Source organism: Talpa occidentalis, unplaced genomic scaffold (assembly GCF_014898055.3).
Source record: "Talpa occidentalis isolate TD23 unplaced genomic scaffold, MPIMG_talOcc4v2.1 talOcc4.5, whole genome shotgun sequence".
Taxonomy (NCBI): Eukaryota; Metazoa; Chordata; class Mammalia; order Eulipotyphla; family Talpidae; genus Talpa; species Talpa occidentalis.
Window position 1 is genome coordinate 102,216,048 of NW_023604861.1, and position 17,296 is coordinate 102,233,343.

Here is a 17,296-nt window from a genome sequence, read left to right on the forward strand (position 1 = left end):
AAGTTTTGTAAAATTAACCCTTTGCACTCCGAACCATTCTGGACCTTGGCTACCAATGTCCCCTGAGAGGGGACAGCGGAGTGCAAAGGGTTAATAGAAAAAAGAGTTGAAAGAAAAATAGAAGAGACATTGTACTGGAATTATATTTTGTTTGTAAATGAGAGATATAATCTAGATTAATATGTGATTGCTATAGCACGGGAAAATACTTGTTTAGAAGACAAAATAAGGATAGATGATGAAAGTAAAGCAAGTAGTTTATGAATAAGGATAAATTATAAAGAATATAAAATATGAAAGTAGTAATTTATAAACATGGTAGGTTGGATTAAGTACATATTTTATGGGCTGAACACAGATGGAAAGATCAGTTAGTACCTAGTATTGATAATATACTAATTATACCTGAGGCATCAGAGACCTCAGTATTCATTGAAAAGTACAGATATTTTTGTTTTTTTGTGATAAATTATTTTTGAATACAAAATAGTGACAGCTGACCGTATTAAATACCATAACAGGGTTAAAGAACAAAGTTTCACATTAACTTTTAAACACGATTTTAAGTGTAATATATTTCTAAATAGCTTCACCTTATAAAAACAAAACTGTGGGTGCCTTGGTGGTGGGTATGGTAACATGCGCATCTGAAGAAGTGTGATTCTATAGCTCCGAATCTTATACAGTGTTGTAAACCCAAAAAAGTCTATTAAAAAAATAAAAGGAAAACTGGGTGGACTTGCAGTTCCTCTGATGAATTATTAAAGCATTGGAGGCATTTGCTATAATTATTACCAAACATTGAAGTTGAATGGGTCTCTTTTCATCCCAGAAAAAGACATTAAAGGAATGGTCTTCTCTCTTTTAGCTGCTACCTTCCTTTCTCTGTGTAGCTCTCATATATTTGCTAAGCAAAAATTGATCATCTGTGAAGGAAAATGATGATAATCTTCACTAATGAAAACTAAGAATTTGTAACAATGTAGAAAAACTCTGGCTTGGTTTAGTTTTAAAATTTTTAAGGGAGGGGACAGTCCTTTGTTTCTTGCCTGAGAGTTTTGCTGACTTGTTCCCTCTTGAACTTTTTTGAGTCCTTCCTTGTAGTTCTTACATCCACTCAAGCACCGCAGGTGTGGGGTGCTGCCTCTTCTGTTCCTTTGTTTTCCTGCATATCTGTTACTAATGTCTACCTACTATGACTTTTTTTTTTTTTTTCCTTTTTGGAACTCTCCTTAGTAATTTTCCAGTTAGGTTTGTGTACTCTTAATTCAAAGATCTCAAATTTAAACTCTCTGTTCTGGATTTGGTCTTTCAGCTGTGTTACTTTCATTTTTTTCTATACAGCTCTCATCTTCCAGAGTTTTCTGTGAGTGTATACAATATGCACACAACTATTTCACTTGTTTTTTTTTCTTAAATTTCCCTCTACCTCCTTGTCTCTTTCCCCAACATATTTTATCATCATTCCCAACCCCCCACTTTGGTTTGATGTTAGATTTTCATCATTCTCTTTATTCTTTTGTCATTTTAAAGTTTGAGGCAATGTTTGTTTATAACACTGTATGTGATTTAGGGGTATAAGTTCATAACTCTTAATATGTATGTTTCCATGCCCACTACCAAAGCACCAGTAGTCCTCTACTGGTATAGTTCAAAGATTTTAGCCCCAGTTGGTCTCCTTTATTAAAACATAATTACAGTGGCATCCATGAGTGACCAACCCTAGGGAAATCAAATTCAGACAGTGGACATCACCAAAGAGTAAGCTAAAGGGCTGGGGTAACACTTTATCCAGCTCATGCTAGTATTCATTTCTCCTTTTCCATTGTCACATTTTATTGAAGGGAGTCTAAGAGAAAGCTAGCTAAATAAATGTTTCGTTTTCACGGTATCTCACAATTTACAAATCTTGTCAACTGGTGCTGCTCTATCCATTACTTGTAGTTTTGGGTTAGCCACTATATGTATAATACAGTGACCTTAAAGAGAGAGATGAAGGATGACAAATTCTTCCTCTGTTCTTATACCAAACCTGTGCTAACTACGTTTAATTACATGCATTTTCATCTGTTTACATCATTGTTCTCATTTTACCCAAGTTTGCTAAAGGGGTAAGATGATTATAAACATAAAGTCCTTCCTTTATGATTGCTCTCTTCCTGGCCACCAGATGTAGAATTCTGTTTTTTTTTTTTTTTTTTAAGAGCAATGGTTTCCTAAAGATCACTATACTCTATTCCCACAGAACTTGGTAGTTGATTTTAAAGAATATACTGTAGATCATTGATTCCCAAATGCCTATCTGTAGACATGGTATGTGAATACCTTTGGGATACTTTAATTTGGGCTCCAGCATCAAAGGTCTGGTGTGTTAGGTCTGAAGAGTCACCTAGGTGTTTTTATTTTTAATAAACTCCTGAAATGATCCTGTGGGCAGTGGGCTTTGGGACTTTCTGTAGTTGAGCTTTCTACTACCACTGTAGATAATCCTCATTCATAGCAGAATTAAGTAACAACTTCTTTAAGTGACTTTGAGGATCCTTCTCTGACCCTGACCTATTTTTCCTTTTATTTCTACTTTTTATACTAGCATCAGAAAATGACTCATGATTTTAGTGCCTTTGTTATTCCTATCACTATGAAATGATGTCTTCTCCCATCTTCGGAATATCAAATGTTCTACTTTTTCTAAATGTTTCACCCACTGTAACAGTTCTTTTTTTTTTCTTCCTCTCTAACTTAGTTATACATCTCCTATTGTGTATACATAAATTTCTTCCACTTCATTTCCTCTTTGTATTTCTTACAGAACCTAGCATGAACAAATATAAATCATTGATAAAATAAATATTTGTTGAATTGAATAAAAAGTTTGAATGGAAATACAAGACAATGAAGTGATTTCTAAAAGTAGTGAAGTAATTGGAAAGAATTGAGCTAACTCCCTAAATCAAATTTTTAAAAACTGGATAAATCATTCATTCAACAAAAATTTATTACATACCTATTATAGTCTACCATATTCAATGTTGGACTTTGTTAACAACTTGAAAAATAAGAACCAGTTCCTTACCAATACCAATTCAGACTGGTAGAGGAAACAGAAATATAAAGGATACAGTCTGTAATGTATAGATAACCACAAAAGAAAAGCTCCTGACTTGAGGTATGTAGGGTAAGCCAGGAAGTGCTTACAGAAAAGTTGATTCCTGACTGAGTCTTAGAAGATAATGATGACTTAAGAATGTCTCTGCCAAGACTGGGGATGGGTAGTCTTGAGCCAGTCGTGCATGGAAAGATAGGCAGATAAGTACTTGGTAGAGTAAATGTCAGTAACAGGGTCATTGACCTCCTCAAAACTATAATTTATACTTCTTTTATTAAACCTAGAGAACTGATAAATAAATCATTCTGAAACTCTAATTGTAATGTCACTGTAACAGATTCAAGAGCCTCAGCATTTGATCACTTGACTTGGCTCATTTTTTACCTTTATGTGGGTCCTTGTTTTCCCTGCCCCAGACATCTATCTATTCTATGCCTGTCTTTATTGTAGCAAAAATCTCCCTCTGCTTTCTTGCCTCTCCACCCCTATGATTAAATGGTTAATAAGCAGCATTAAATTTAAATCCAACTCATTTAAATCTGATTTCCTTTCAACTTGTCAACATACCTGTGTGGTATGTTGTCAGTGATATGTTTTAACTCTTGAACTGTCTTTAAGTGATGCTTCTGATCCCCAGTGGAACCCAGTTACTATTTATGTTCCTTATATTATTTATATGCATTTGCAAAATGTTCAAAGTGAATTCTAAAGCTCTTATTTGTTTTCAGGCTTATTTATAAGTTACTGATATTTTGGAGCTTTGCTCTTTGTGGTAGAAATTTGATGAATTTTTTTATTTCCTCTTATAGGTCGAAGAAATTTTTTAGTTTTATAGAAGGGTGCCTGGTGAAGAATTACATGCAGCGGCCCTCCACAGAGCAGCTTTTGAAACATCCTTTTATAAGGGATCAGCCAAATGAAAGGCAAGTTAGAATCCAACTTAAGGACCATATAGACCGGACCAGAAAGAAGAGAGGAGAGAAAGGTATTAAACCTGTTTTTATTTTCATCTTTAAAGAAATACTTTCTAGGTTTTTTTTTTTTTTTGCTAGCTAGAACAGGTTGTTTCTTTCCAACATCGTTTGTCTCTGCTCTGCAGATCTGTGATGGGCCTGATATTCAATTCAACCTGGCTCTAGGCAAAACTGACTAGAGCTGTATGGTATGTTGCCAGGTTAATGCCAGTTAGGCAGGGCACCTTGGTGGGTCATTATGCCTTTTTTATTTGTCCGGAGGAGTGCATCTTTGCTGCTGTGCCTCTGTTTTATCACGGACCTCTTGCTCATATACAGCACTCAGGGTTTATTGATCATCATCTGCACATGTCAGCATCAGTGTCTTCCTTGTCTTACTCTTCTACTCAAGAAACCTTGGGGTTTCTACCGCTGCCTTACTCTGCTACTGGTGGTGTGGTTAGACCTGAGCCACCTGCATGACCTGAATACTTTTATTACTGCACAACGTGACCTAGTTTTTATATAATTACCTGAGATTTCTTTCTGTTCCCAACATTTTGTTTTGTATCTTCACATATTCTGTGTCTGCCTGCCTGGAGTGCTTTGTTTCCTTCTCTCCAGTGTGTTGCAATTCAAATTTTATCAACATCTTAACTGAAGCCTTTTCTCTGATCCATCTAACTCATAATGGTCTTTTGTGATTTCATACACTAACTGTATAGAACAGCATTTGGAAAACTGGAATCCCATTAATAATTTTTTTTTTCAGTCAAATTTCAAAGGTAAAGAAGAAATAAACAGAGTAGATCATTTGGGAAGCCTGCATGTGCTTTACACACTTAACACAGCTTTGATCCTAAGAGCAAAATCATCATTGATGTTCATAATAACTTTTCTCTCCTGATATATTCAGTTACTAGATTAATTAAGCTTTGTACATTAAGCTATATAATTGCAACAAAGTAAACTCTTAATTGAAACAAAGTGACTTTTTTAAAGAAATATTTATTTGTAAATTGGATCATTTTCCTATCACTTTCTTAATAATTGGCTCCCAGTTATGGAATCCATGCTGTACATACACCAGGCATTTACCAAGTACTAAGAACTTTCTGAAGATTCCCATGTAGTATGTAGTACTTAACTTGGAGAGTCTCCAAGTCTTCCTTGTCATCCACATTTTGCAGATGGAGACAGTGGAAGACTTGACCTTCATTTCTTACCTTAAATTCCATGGCCTCTCTTTTCTCTGCATACACCTCAGCTTTTCATTAACTTAATAATTCATAACACAAAATTTTAAACGTTATAGAGTACCTGTTTAAAGGATCCAAAGATTGTTTAGTTTGGAATTTTCCTGGATGCCAGTATATAGCTATAGTGTTCATTAAAATTATATAGGTTTGGAATGTCTAGCATAGTGAAGAACTAGTGTCTCATATATGTGTGTATATAGAGGTGGGTGAATTTGTCCTGATACATATTTTAAGTTCTCAGGTCAATTTTCTTACCAGGAAACTGATTTCTAAGTTATATATCTCTGACAATAGTTAATTAATATACTTTTTTATTGGTGAATAGATATTTTGTATAAATATCTTTAACCTTCCACTTTAATTACTTTCTGAAGTGAAATTGCTCACTGAAAGTCAGGTACTGACATTAAATGAAGGAATCAAATAAAAATCAAAAATAAAAACTACTGCCTTTGGGAAAATGGTGTAAAACCTATTGAAATTAGGTTTTTACTTATTCATGTGGAAACTTTTGCTTTGTCTAGTCTAAGAAGAGAAACTTTTGTTTCCTTTTTTCTATATTGTTTCACTCTTTTTTTTTTTTCTGGTTTTGCCCTTTGTAGTTTGTGGCAACCATTGTGTTTTGTTTTTTTTTTTCCCCCTGCTATAAATACCTACCTAATGCTTTACTTTTTCTCAGTCCAGCATGTTTTCTTCTGTGTTGACTCATTCTAAGTGGATCCCTAATGCTCAAAATAATGGAATTTTTTTTTTTCAGTTGCCTTAGTTTGGGCAGTTAAATATTTATCTTTTGAATTTTGGTATCAAAACAGACTTTCTGAATATGCTAACAATTTTGTCAAGGGCTTGGAGCTCCTTATAGCCCTGCTGTATTACATTAGCATTGTACTCCATCAGTGATTGTCTTGAATGCAACAAAATTTTATTATTAAATGGGATGTAAGGCTAGTCCAGAAAATTACCCTGTTCACCCTGGTTAATTAGGTGTCACACTTCTCCTACCCCATAAAAAATATGTTTATTTTCTGACCCTAACACTCTTGAAGATGCTTGTAGACACATGCATCATGATTAATGAACTGTCCTGTTTATCTTGTCTTTTTCTCCATAGATGAAACTGAATATGAGTATAGTGGGAGTGAGGAAGAAGAGGAGGAAGTGCCTGAACAGGAGGGAGAGCCCAGGTAATGTTCAACTTCCTACCTTCTGAGCAGATTAAATTTCATGTTGATGCCAGGACTTCTAAAGACTCCTATGTAGTATGAAGGGATCTTAAGTTACTTTGAAAGTACCTTAATATGTACCATTTTTCTCTGTTCTTTGAAAAACTCGTAGAAATATTTTTCTCTCTTGGGTGGTAGTTCTTCACCATGATTGCATTGCTTCCTTTCCCTCTGTCATGGTGATGTGTGTGGGGTTGTGTGTGGGCTCAGGGAAGGAGACCTTGACACTAGTATTTATTGCTCCAGGAGGCCTGGGTCGCAAATGCCTTGTGATATATATATAAAAACAGGCTTGCACAAAAAGAATTGGTTCACTTATAGGCCAGTAAAGAATCCTCTACTAAAGCTAAAGTTTCCCAGAACATTTTATTTGCTTTGTTTTGCTCTTCCTGAAAGTATGGTGCCAGCATTTCATTCCCTCTGTTAGGGTATATTCTGTTCCGATCTTCTTTGTGGCCTATATTTTGTTTTTTTTTCTGGCTTCCCAAGTTATAGTGAAGCAAAAGGTTGAGGAGTTGGTAGCATGCACCTCTTAGTAACTAATTAATCATTAATCAGGGAATGAAGGGTTTAAACATTTTAATAGTGGTCTTAACCACCATCTTTCATGCTGCAGCTACATATAACTGGCTAGTTGAATGAAAGGAGGATGGAAAGGTATGTCGAGAAACCTGCAGGGGACCCATGTTCAAAGCATTTGGATATTTAAAAAGATAAAAGAATTTATTGAAGAAGCACCATTGTATCTTCTTAACATAGGAGAAGGTGTGAATTCATTTAAGATGAAGAAATTTGGGCCTCCCCGGTGGTGCAGCGGTTGAGCGCTGGGTTGTGAGGCTGCCCACAGCCTCTGCAGCGCCGGTTCGATCCCCGGCTGCTCCCCGGCCACGGGAGGAGGGTCCCACATGGCGCGCAGACCTCTCCTGCCGCCCGCTGCTCCCCTCAGCAGTGTGCTTCGGTCCTTCTGCCTGCTCTGGCTCTGGTGAACTCTCTCACCCTCCCGCACTTCTGACTGTACCCAGTGCTTATATAAATAAATAAATAAAAATAAATCTTTTTTTTTTTTTTAAATATATTTATTTATTTATTTTTTAAAGATTTATTTATTTATACAAGCACTGGGTACAGTCAGAAGCATGGGAGGGTGAGAGAATTCACCAGAGTCAGAGCGGGGAACAGAGCAGGCAGAGGGACTGAAGTACACTGCTGAGGGGAGCAGCGGGCGGCAGGAGAGGTCTGCACGCCATGTGGGACCCTCACTCGGTGGCCGGGGATCGAACCGGTGCTGCAGAGGCTGCGGGCAGCTTCGCAACCCAGCGCTCAACCGCAGCTCCACTGGGGAGGCCCTAAAAATAAATCTTTTAAAAAAAAAAAAGATGAAGAAATTTTAGAGGAATTTGAACTGATTTTATGAGTAGTGGTATTATTGGTTTTTGATAGAAGTATGCTGTTAGCAGAAGAGACAATTTAAAGAGATTTATTTGCCATATTATTCTGAGTGTTTGAGAGTAGAAAAGTGACTCCTAATAGGGAGAGCAGGTAGGAATGATGCCGTTTAATTTATGTGTGCAATGCTAATTCATGCGACCCACTTAGGCTCAGCTTGCTGATCCTACAAATAAAAAAAAAAAAGTGGGAAGGGAATATAGTGTAAAACTTGGTGAACCATATGAAGAAGATGAAGGAAAGGTAAGTACTGAAAATTACTCTGGTGGTTCTGTCTTGGCAGACCTGGAACATGATGTTGCTTTTACTTATGGGGAAATAAGGTGCTTAAGGAGAGATTAGTGAAGTAAAAGATGATTTCAGCTTTTCATTTTGTAGAGTTTGAATTGATGTGAAAATTCTAAGTAGAGATGACTTGTTAAACATTCAGGAAAGAGTTTTAAAATATTTATGAAATGCATTAAAGAATATACAGCAATATTGATTTCTAGATATAGTCACTCCCCTGGATTATTAGTTGTAGCCCAGAGTGGGAGGACATGGATAAGAGAGTGAGTGTAGAAACAGAATAGCATATTGAAGCTATCATCTCATTTGATTGCTGTGCACCCCTGAAAGTCCCATTTTCTCCTTCAGTTCCATTGTCAATGTGCCTGGTGAATCTACTCTTCGTCGGGATTTCCTGAGACTGCAGCAGGAGAACAAGGAACGTTCTGAGGCTCTTCGGAGACAACAGCTACTGCAGGAACAACAGCTCCGGGAGCAAGAGGAATATAAAAGGCAGCTGCTGGCGGAGAGACAGAAGCGCATTGAACAGCAGAAAGAACAGAGACGGCGGCTAGAAGAGGTAGGAAAAGTCACATGTCCTCGTTGGTTTTCTCTTTATTCACATCAGTAGCCAGACACTTACCCCTTACTTGATCTTTCAAATAACTTCTGAAGGAAAGTTTAAGCATTTCTGCCTTGACAGTCATTTATACTCCTTGAAGTGTTTTCTTTACTTGTAAAATATTTAGGATTCTACCCACAGTTACTCATCATCAAATTGCGTTAGATGCAGAGAGCAGGCTTGCAAAGCTGGCATCATATTGGGTCTGTGAAGGCTATTCCCATTATGGTTTGAGTTGGCTAACTCGGGCTTGACCTGATCCTTTTTCATCCTTGGACTCTGGGTTCAACTTTATACATTCATATTTTTCTGAAACTTTACTACTTTTTAACAAATGTATACTTTTCTGTAAATGCCATACCTTTAGGTATTTTTTATAAATGCCTTAATTTTAGGTGCATATTTGAATGAGAGATGAAGGGTTATTGGTTGTAATACAAATGCTGTTTTGTAACGCAGTTGTTAATGTGGAATTAGTTATGTCCTGTGGTAAAGAAATACATTTTGTACTACTTGTTCACTTAACTGATTAATCCTGCTAATATTGGTCATGTGGTTACCCAGAGCTATTTCCTTTTCAATTCAGAGAACCTTTATTTTCCTGTTATTTCACTTGGGGCTCAAGAAAGTCTGGATTTTTCTTTTCTGCCTCCCTTTTATTGTATATTTCACAGCTCCCAATTTCTTGTAATAGATTGTTTCTGTTTAATTTATATGCCTTAATGTTTCACCTTTATCTTTCACACTTAGAAAAGAACCCAAAGAGCAATTAAACTGTGTTGGTACTATACAGTGGAGTTTGTTTATTTTTAATTTTATATATATTTTTACATCATTTTTCATTTTTGTACAATGTGTGCATTTTCATCTTGGTTATAGCCCCCATACAGTTTCCACCCCCACCTTGTTTTGATCCTACTCCCCACCCATAGTGTGTCTCTGTTTATAGTTGCTTGTTGATTTTGATTTTTACTTAATTGTAATTAGTCTTTTTCCTTGTCTCTTATTTAAGTTTTCTAAATTCCTGCTATGAGTGAGACCATCGGGTATTTTTCTTTTTCTTTCTAGCTTATTTCACTGAGCATGATGCCTTCCAGATTCATCCTTGTTGCTGCAAATTGCATGAGTTTATCTTTTTTGATTGCTGAGTAATATTTCATTGTGTATATGTACCACATCTTCTTCATCCAGTCATCTATTTTTGGACATTTGGGTTGTTTGCATAGCTTAACTATTGCAAATAACACTGCTATAAACATAGGGGTGCAGATGTCCTTTTGAAGTTTACATCACAACTCATGCCGTGACCCAGGTTATGGGTTGTGGGGAGAAACTTTGTTTTGTTTTGTGTATTTGTAGGCTGAATTAAAAATGTCATAATTTGCCCCTTGTTTAGGAAGGCACTGCCTGTCTAACTAAAAAGAGTGGAAATGCTCAGCAAGGGTTTGTGGAAGAAAACATGGGTCATATCCTTCCTCTGTAGCAGGAACAGCATCACTATGTAATTCTTTTTGCCTTTCACTTGCAAACATTTTTAAAATAAGGTTTTTGTTGACACTCTTCTCAGTGTTCTTTGAACACAGAAGAAACCCTGACTAGAAGTTTGGTCAAGTTCCGAGTTGACCACTTGGAATTCTTATCTGAGAATGCTTGAGTTTTGAGACCTGACTGTTTCTGGTTTTTCCTTATGTAGTATTGACCACTTCCTTTCTTACCCTGGGCTATACTTTCTGAAGCACGTGATACAGTTTAGTTTGGTGGTTTAATACTTACCAGGGACCAGGTCAGTGAGAATTCATTTGTAACATAGGCCATGAAACTGCTTTCAGAACAAGTAGAAGTGAAATAATTACCCATTGTCTAGCCTTTGCACAGGGTCGGTAGGGACTGGGGGATGTAAAGTGATTGCCAGAGTGGCTGAAGTGGAGGAACATTTTTTTTTTTTTTTAAAGATTTATTTATGCATACAAGAGCTGGGGTATAGGCAAGAGGTGTGGGGGGGTGAGAGGATTCACCAGAGACTGAGTGGGAAACAGAACAGGCAGACTGGCTGAAATACACTGCCGAGGGGAGCAGTGGGCAAGACAGGAGAGGTCTGCTGCGCCATGTGGGTAGCACCCTGGCCGGCCGGGGATCGAACTCATGCTGCAAAGGCTGCAGATTGCTTCATAGTGCTATGCTAAACCCCTTGTGCCACCAGGGAGGCCCTGGAACTGAAGGTTTTGGTTGGTTGTTTTTTTTTTGGAACTGAAGTTTTTTAATCATTTTTTTTTTTTTAACCTTGAGAGCTGACTGCATATTTGAGGCTGCTAGAAGTGGGGCCGGGGCGAGGATTAGAGAGCAAAGGGGAGGAGTGGGCCAACTGGAGTAAGGTGGAGTATTATTGGTGCTTTGGTTGTGAGTGTGGTGTGGTAACATATGTCTGAAAAGGGGTAAAGGTATACCCCTAAATCATATATAGTTCTATAAACCAATATTACCTCAATGTAAAAAATATATATACAGTTAATATACTAAATAATATATTTAATAATAAAATAATGTGGTAACAGTGTAAGTTACTCATACAAACCAAAAAATTGTTTTGTCTTATTGGCTAAATAGAGAATTAGGGATTTTTGTATATGAGAACTTTGTACTTTACTGGACTCGATTAGCCTCTTAGTTTCACCTCAGTTAAGTTCAAACTAAGTGACCTCTTTGTGCCTTAGTCAGGAAAGATCGAACTGTATATTAAAATAGGAAATGTTTTCATGAACAGAATTCACTGAGCTGAATTTTTGGTGATTTGGTCCCCCCCCCCCTTTTTTTTAAACCTGGGTAAGTAAGCCTTGGTTTGTACTCTAGATACCAGAAGGTTATTTGGGAATTACTGAGCAATAATGATTTGTAGCCCTTTATAGACATTAAAGATTCAATCAAATCCCTTGGGAAATAGGGCATCCTTACGTCATGAACAAAGCTGATAAAGATGGTCAACTTCACTTGTAAGATAAATACATGGCACAGATTATTATTTTTCTTAGAAATGTTTACATTTCCTGGTGCTCCATTCTAATCCCACTTAGCACAGAAAATTCTTTTGTATTCCTTTGTTTCTTAATTTTTTCCATTTCTGCCTCTTTAAAAGTTTACAGAAATTTTGCAGTTTGTAGAAATGATAGAAATGAATGTAAGGATGTATCCTTATGAGGTCTTTTAAATTTTTTTTCCACTTTATTGACTTTTGAAAAATATCTGTTGCAAACTCCATGCCTTGATGATGTCTAGTATCAACTCCCTCTTCCCCATCCCTGCCACATACCGCTCTATTTTGACAAGTCAGGAAACAGGTTCAGTGAGTAGCAGTGGTTTTTATCAGAATCGGGAACAGAACTCCCTCTCCATCAAGTGATTTCCATTCTCTGATTCCATAGTGCACACTAAAACTTCTCAAAACAACGCCTTTCCCACATCTTGGCTACTTCATTATGTGAAAATTTTAAAATTCAGTGTATTTATAGTCTATAAAATTCTTTACCTCTTCTGATCTGTTCAAATTAATCTGATTGGCTTGGAACCTGAATTCTCTGGAGGTAAAGGGTAATTGTAAGGATGTAGACACCTGTTGCCTTTCTTCTGTTTTCCTTTTGTCTTACTGGCAGCTGCTTGGGACTGGATGAGAAAGGAAGCTATTTGAGTGCTAGTGTTGTGAATTGTTATATATGCAGGGGCTGATGAAACAGCCTAGATTCATTCAGAAAGACTGTCTCAGTGAGTCTGGTGATTTAACATTGTTTCTCCTTTATGTACTCTTTGCATCTATTGATAGGGATGCTGCCTGGTGTCTGGTTAATAGGATAGGCTTAAGAGGCACAGTGACTCTTCCAGCTGGGGACTTCCTAGCTGGGGCACCCTGGGCAAGTCTCTTAATGATATGTAAAGGAAATGGAATATAAAGAACATCAAATACTTAGCACCATATCCGATACATAGAAAGCATGTGTTCAATAACTTTTTTTTATATTCATAGGAATAATGATGACATTTCTCATTGATATCAGTCCCTCTATTCCTGATGTGTACTTCTTTTTCTCTCTTTTTAATTTTGTCTCTTGCTTCCTTTGCCTTATTACTATTGTCCTTTCTTCTTTTTCTTAAAATTCAAGGTCCCTCAGTAATTTTTGTTAGTGATAATCAAGGATAAGTCCCTGTCCTCTAATTGCTGTGGTACAGTGAGCAATGGGGAATAAATGATAGCAAATGAAAAAAAGCCATCCAAGGATTCATAGAAAGAGAGCACCTTTGATCAAGATTTATGAGGAAGTTGGTGTATATGAGCCAAGGGACAATGTGGAAATATAATTATTTTCAGAGCCATGGCGAAAGACCCCTGCTGATTATATATCCTTATTTGTGTAGCAACAAAGGAGAGAGCGTGAAGCTAGAAGGCAGCAGGAACGTGAGCAGCGAAGGAGAGAACAAGAAGAGAAGCGGCGTTTAGAGGAATTGGAGAGGCGGCGTAAAGAAGAAGAAGAGAGAAGACGAGCAGAAGAAGAAAAGAGGAGAGTTGAAAGAGAACAGGTTAGTTCACGAAACATGTGCCAACCTTGGATTTGTCAGGTTCGTTACTTTGTAGAATTGAGAGCAAAAAATATGAATGTACATACCACACCTATTTAGGACTTTAAAGATTTAGATTAGGAGGACACCAATAAGTTGAGTTTCTTGTCTTCAAAAAGGGTGTATAAATCTTTACACTTTAGAAACTTTCTGAAACCAGCTAACTGGTCTCCATATAGTGTGATATCTTGAAATATTTTTGTATATATTCTCGGGTTTGGCTTAAATGCTTCAAACCCCAAATAGCTGGATGATGATTAGTCTTTTTTCAATGAAATTAAAAACCAATTGTAAGAAATTTCTTACAGAAATAGTTGAAGTATACCATGACTAATTGAATATTGTAATGTATTTGCATGTATAGAATACTAAAATTCTTTATCTATGTATATAGCATTAGGAAAATGAATAACATTTTTTTAGCCTCCAAAAGATTAGGTATTTGTTTTATTTATAGCATCTTATTAATGCCAGATAGTTTTCTTTAGAAACCTTTTTGTGTCCTGAACTACTTGTGCAAACAAAAATTGACTATACTTTTTGTTGTCTGTGTTGTCAGTGTGAATCCTTGCACCAGCCTCTCTGCCTTTCATGCCTAATTGGTTATACTGTGTTATGAGCTTCGAACAAAGGAAAAAAAAAGTTGTAAATGGGGATCAACATAAGCAATACTTTGTATATATATTTAAGATATTCTAAACAATGGTGTTAACTTCCAGAGTTGATTATTCAACTGCTCTCCTCTACACTAATCCATGACTCAGGGTTTCCTAGACTTGGGCTGTATTCTTACCAGTTTTTCCTACGTACTTAAGTGACACTCTTTATCTGTTATCTTACTGACATTATTTGCTAGTTAACTGTGATGTGTGTTGTTTTCTTAACATTCTAATTTATATGTGGGGATAACAAAGAGGAGAAAACATACAAGCTTTTAAAAATTAAATCTCCTAGGGATAATTCTCACAATTTGATTGTGAGAAGAAGGCCCAAAAGTAATACTTAATCTTTAGTGTTCTGATGGCTGTAATCAGCTTTTATGTATAGCAAGTATTCTTCACTTCTTCTTCAAAAAAGAAAAAAAAAGTATCCAAAATCAATTTTATTCTGCTTTTTCTTTATTCTGTTGCAAAATAATTCTGGCCCATGTTAACAGCCTTCGGAAAACTGTCATTTTTGCATAAGTTCACATGTTTGTGTACATGTGTAATTGTATTCTGTGTGTTCATTGACTGTATGTTTGGAACCTTTGTGATTTGGACAGGATGTAAATTTGCTGGTCTGGTTCAAAGAAAAGATGAGTTAGGAAGTCAAGATTCCTTTCCTAATCTTTGCTGGGGCAGTTCTTGGCTATAGCATGTGTCCTGGAGGTCTAGGCTTAACTAAATGGCACTTGTAGCCCAGGTAGGAACCAAAAATACCTTTGCCAGTGGCCTTGTGGATACACTCTCCCTCAGGTTGGCTTTTAGGAGTATGTGTGCTAAATTTGCTTTGTAAAGATTCCTAAAGAAATCTTTAAATCTCTTATGTCATGATTTCTTTGTTATTCAACATTTTCTCAACCAAATTTATTGGCTAACTAAAACTTCTGTCCAAGCCAGATGTGCGACTATTTTTTTAGGTTATGTGCTATGATAAAATTGGATGGTCAGCAGTAGACTCTGTAAAGAAATAATCTGCATTTCAGAAAAAATTTCTCCTCTTGGACCCCTTATCCTACTCCCCTGCTACAGTTTCTTCCCTATTGAAGGGGCAGGAAAACTTGCTTTCACAGTACAATGACTATACTTTTCAAATTCATTACCTTTCTCTTTCAAGTTTAAGCCTCACAAAAAATCCTGAGCGTTGGGAAAAGATTTTTGATAACTCATTTCTCAATAGATAAGACTAAGAAAATGGAGGTTGAGGGTTTCCTGTGGAGATTATAGATCAAGGTCTCTTAATTTCCTACTCCATTGTACTATACAGGCAATTCAAGGATGGGTTTTCACCTCTGTGACATATTTTAGATAAATTTGCCTGAAACAGGATGTAGTTATAGAGATTTGTCATTCTCTTTCTATTGAAAACAAGCCATTCCATCCCATTCCACTCTACCCATCCCCGTCTCTTCATATAGATGGACACACACGTGCTTGTGCATCCCCCCACCCCTTCACTCTCAGCCTAATCATGTAGGGCCTGGATTTTGAGTCTGGTGTTCCCAGATCATGGCTTTCAGAATATAGTCATTCCAGGTACCTTCTGTGTTATCAGAGAAAACACAAATCTTGTTCGTTTTACTTTAATATTAAACAGGTTTTGGTATAGAGTTTTAAAAATTGACAGTCTGTGTTTGTTAAAATGATTAATAAGCAGACATTAATGAAAACCCTTTATTTTTCTATTAAAACTCATGCTTTTTCTGAATCTACTTAATATAATGGTCCTTTGAAACCCTGTGTTTGTGTATGACAGCTATCTTCTAACAGAATAAAACTTAAACATGTTTATCATTATTCATGTTTATCATTGGAGTACATGTCATCCTTTATTAGACTCTTTAGATCTTAGTGACCAATTTGAGTTCTTAGGAAAACCCTTAGCAATAGATTTTTTTTTTTTTTTTAGATATTCACCACTACATGAATTAGCATTAAAAATAATTGGGGCAAATGGTTCTTGGTGCTCCATTCAGCTGGTTCTGATGCTTTCCTTTTGGATAAATTGATTGCTGGGTAATTTCTGTGTGACAGGAGTATATCAGGCGACAGCTAGAAGAGGAGCAGCGGCACTTGGAAATCCTTCAGCAGCAGCTGCTCCAGGAGCAGGCCATGTTACTGGTAACGCCCCATATCTGTCTTGTTCTGTAGCGTTAGGGCTCGTTGTTCCCTTCCCTGAGTTGGGCATAGTTTTGGTGATCACTAGATCATTTTGATTAGTGTTCTGGGCTGGTAGGTGAAAAATGGAGACATCCTGTATGGTCATACTGCTTTGGGCACAGCATGAGGTGACTATATTTCCCAATAATAAGTTAACTGTTCTTATTTGGAAGATAGAGGAAAAGTTTTGAATAGACTTTTCATTCAGTGAACAAACTAGAATGCTCAGGGCTCAAGGTTCAAGGCACATGCCATAGGATTTTTACTTAGTATAAGTATCTTTTGAAACCACCAAGAACTGACATTGAATTCTCTCTTATTCTGTCCAGTGATATTATGGTTAGCAACAAACTGTCAGATTTTTCCACAGGTAATATGTTGTTTAAAATCCTAGTCATTTTGCTTTGTTATAAAACAAGGGGGGTGGGGAAGAATTGTCTTTAAAAAAAAAAAAAAAAAAAAAAAAGTTGAGACTGAATCCAGAGAAGAGGCGAGCCTGTCTAGTGTCCCATAGATTTAGTGTTCTCCTCTCCCTCTCCAAGGAGTGTCGATGGCGGGAGATGGAGGAGCACCGGCAGGCAGAGAGGCTCCAGAGGCAGTTGCAACAAGAACAAGCATATCTCCTGTCTCTACAGCATGACCACAGGAGGCCGCATCCGCAGCAGCAGCAGCCCCCGCAGCAGGAGAGAAGCAAGCCAAGCTTTCATGCTACAGAGCCCAAGCCCCACTACGAGCCTGCTGACAGAGCCCGAGAGGTATTCTTTCCTTTGTTGCTTAGACACTTGTCCTATGTTGATTATTTCCTGGAAAGTAGTATAATAACTTGTAAGAACTGTATAATATTAATGCTTGGAGTGGGGAGGGGGTATAGAGATAAAGTGATGATCCACCCCCTTAATTCTATAGATAGAAACTGGGGTTCAGAGATGTGATGTTACCTAATTAATTTTTTTTTCC

At 36.9% G+C, this 17,296-nt stretch overlaps 1 protein-coding gene across 49 annotated transcripts in view; it reads left to right on the forward strand.

Moving 5' to 3' along the window:
• The window catches only part of MAP4K4 (mitogen-activated protein kinase kinase kinase kinase 4), a 180,420-nt gene that overhangs the window by 136,142 nt on the left and 26,982 nt on the right, over positions 1 to 17,296 (forward strand). For 24 of the 49 annotated variants that reach the window (XM_037527994.2, XM_054701927.1, XM_037528013.2 and 21 more), the window contains exons 10-15: positions 3,916 to 4,091; positions 6,430 to 6,502; positions 8,624 to 8,834; positions 13,278 to 13,439; positions 16,214 to 16,300; positions 16,882 to 17,094. In XM_037527994.2, coding sequence (XP_037383891.1) covers positions 3,916 to 4,091; positions 6,430 to 6,502; positions 8,624 to 8,834; positions 13,278 to 13,439; positions 16,214 to 16,300; positions 16,882 to 17,094 — 922 coding nt within the window. The remainder of the gene's footprint in view (positions 1 to 3,915; positions 4,092 to 6,429; positions 6,503 to 8,623; positions 8,835 to 13,277; positions 13,440 to 16,213; positions 16,301 to 16,881; positions 17,095 to 17,296) is intronic. The other 25 variants (XM_037528006.2, XM_037528007.2, XM_037528002.2 and 22 more) reach the window with 2 other exon arrangements.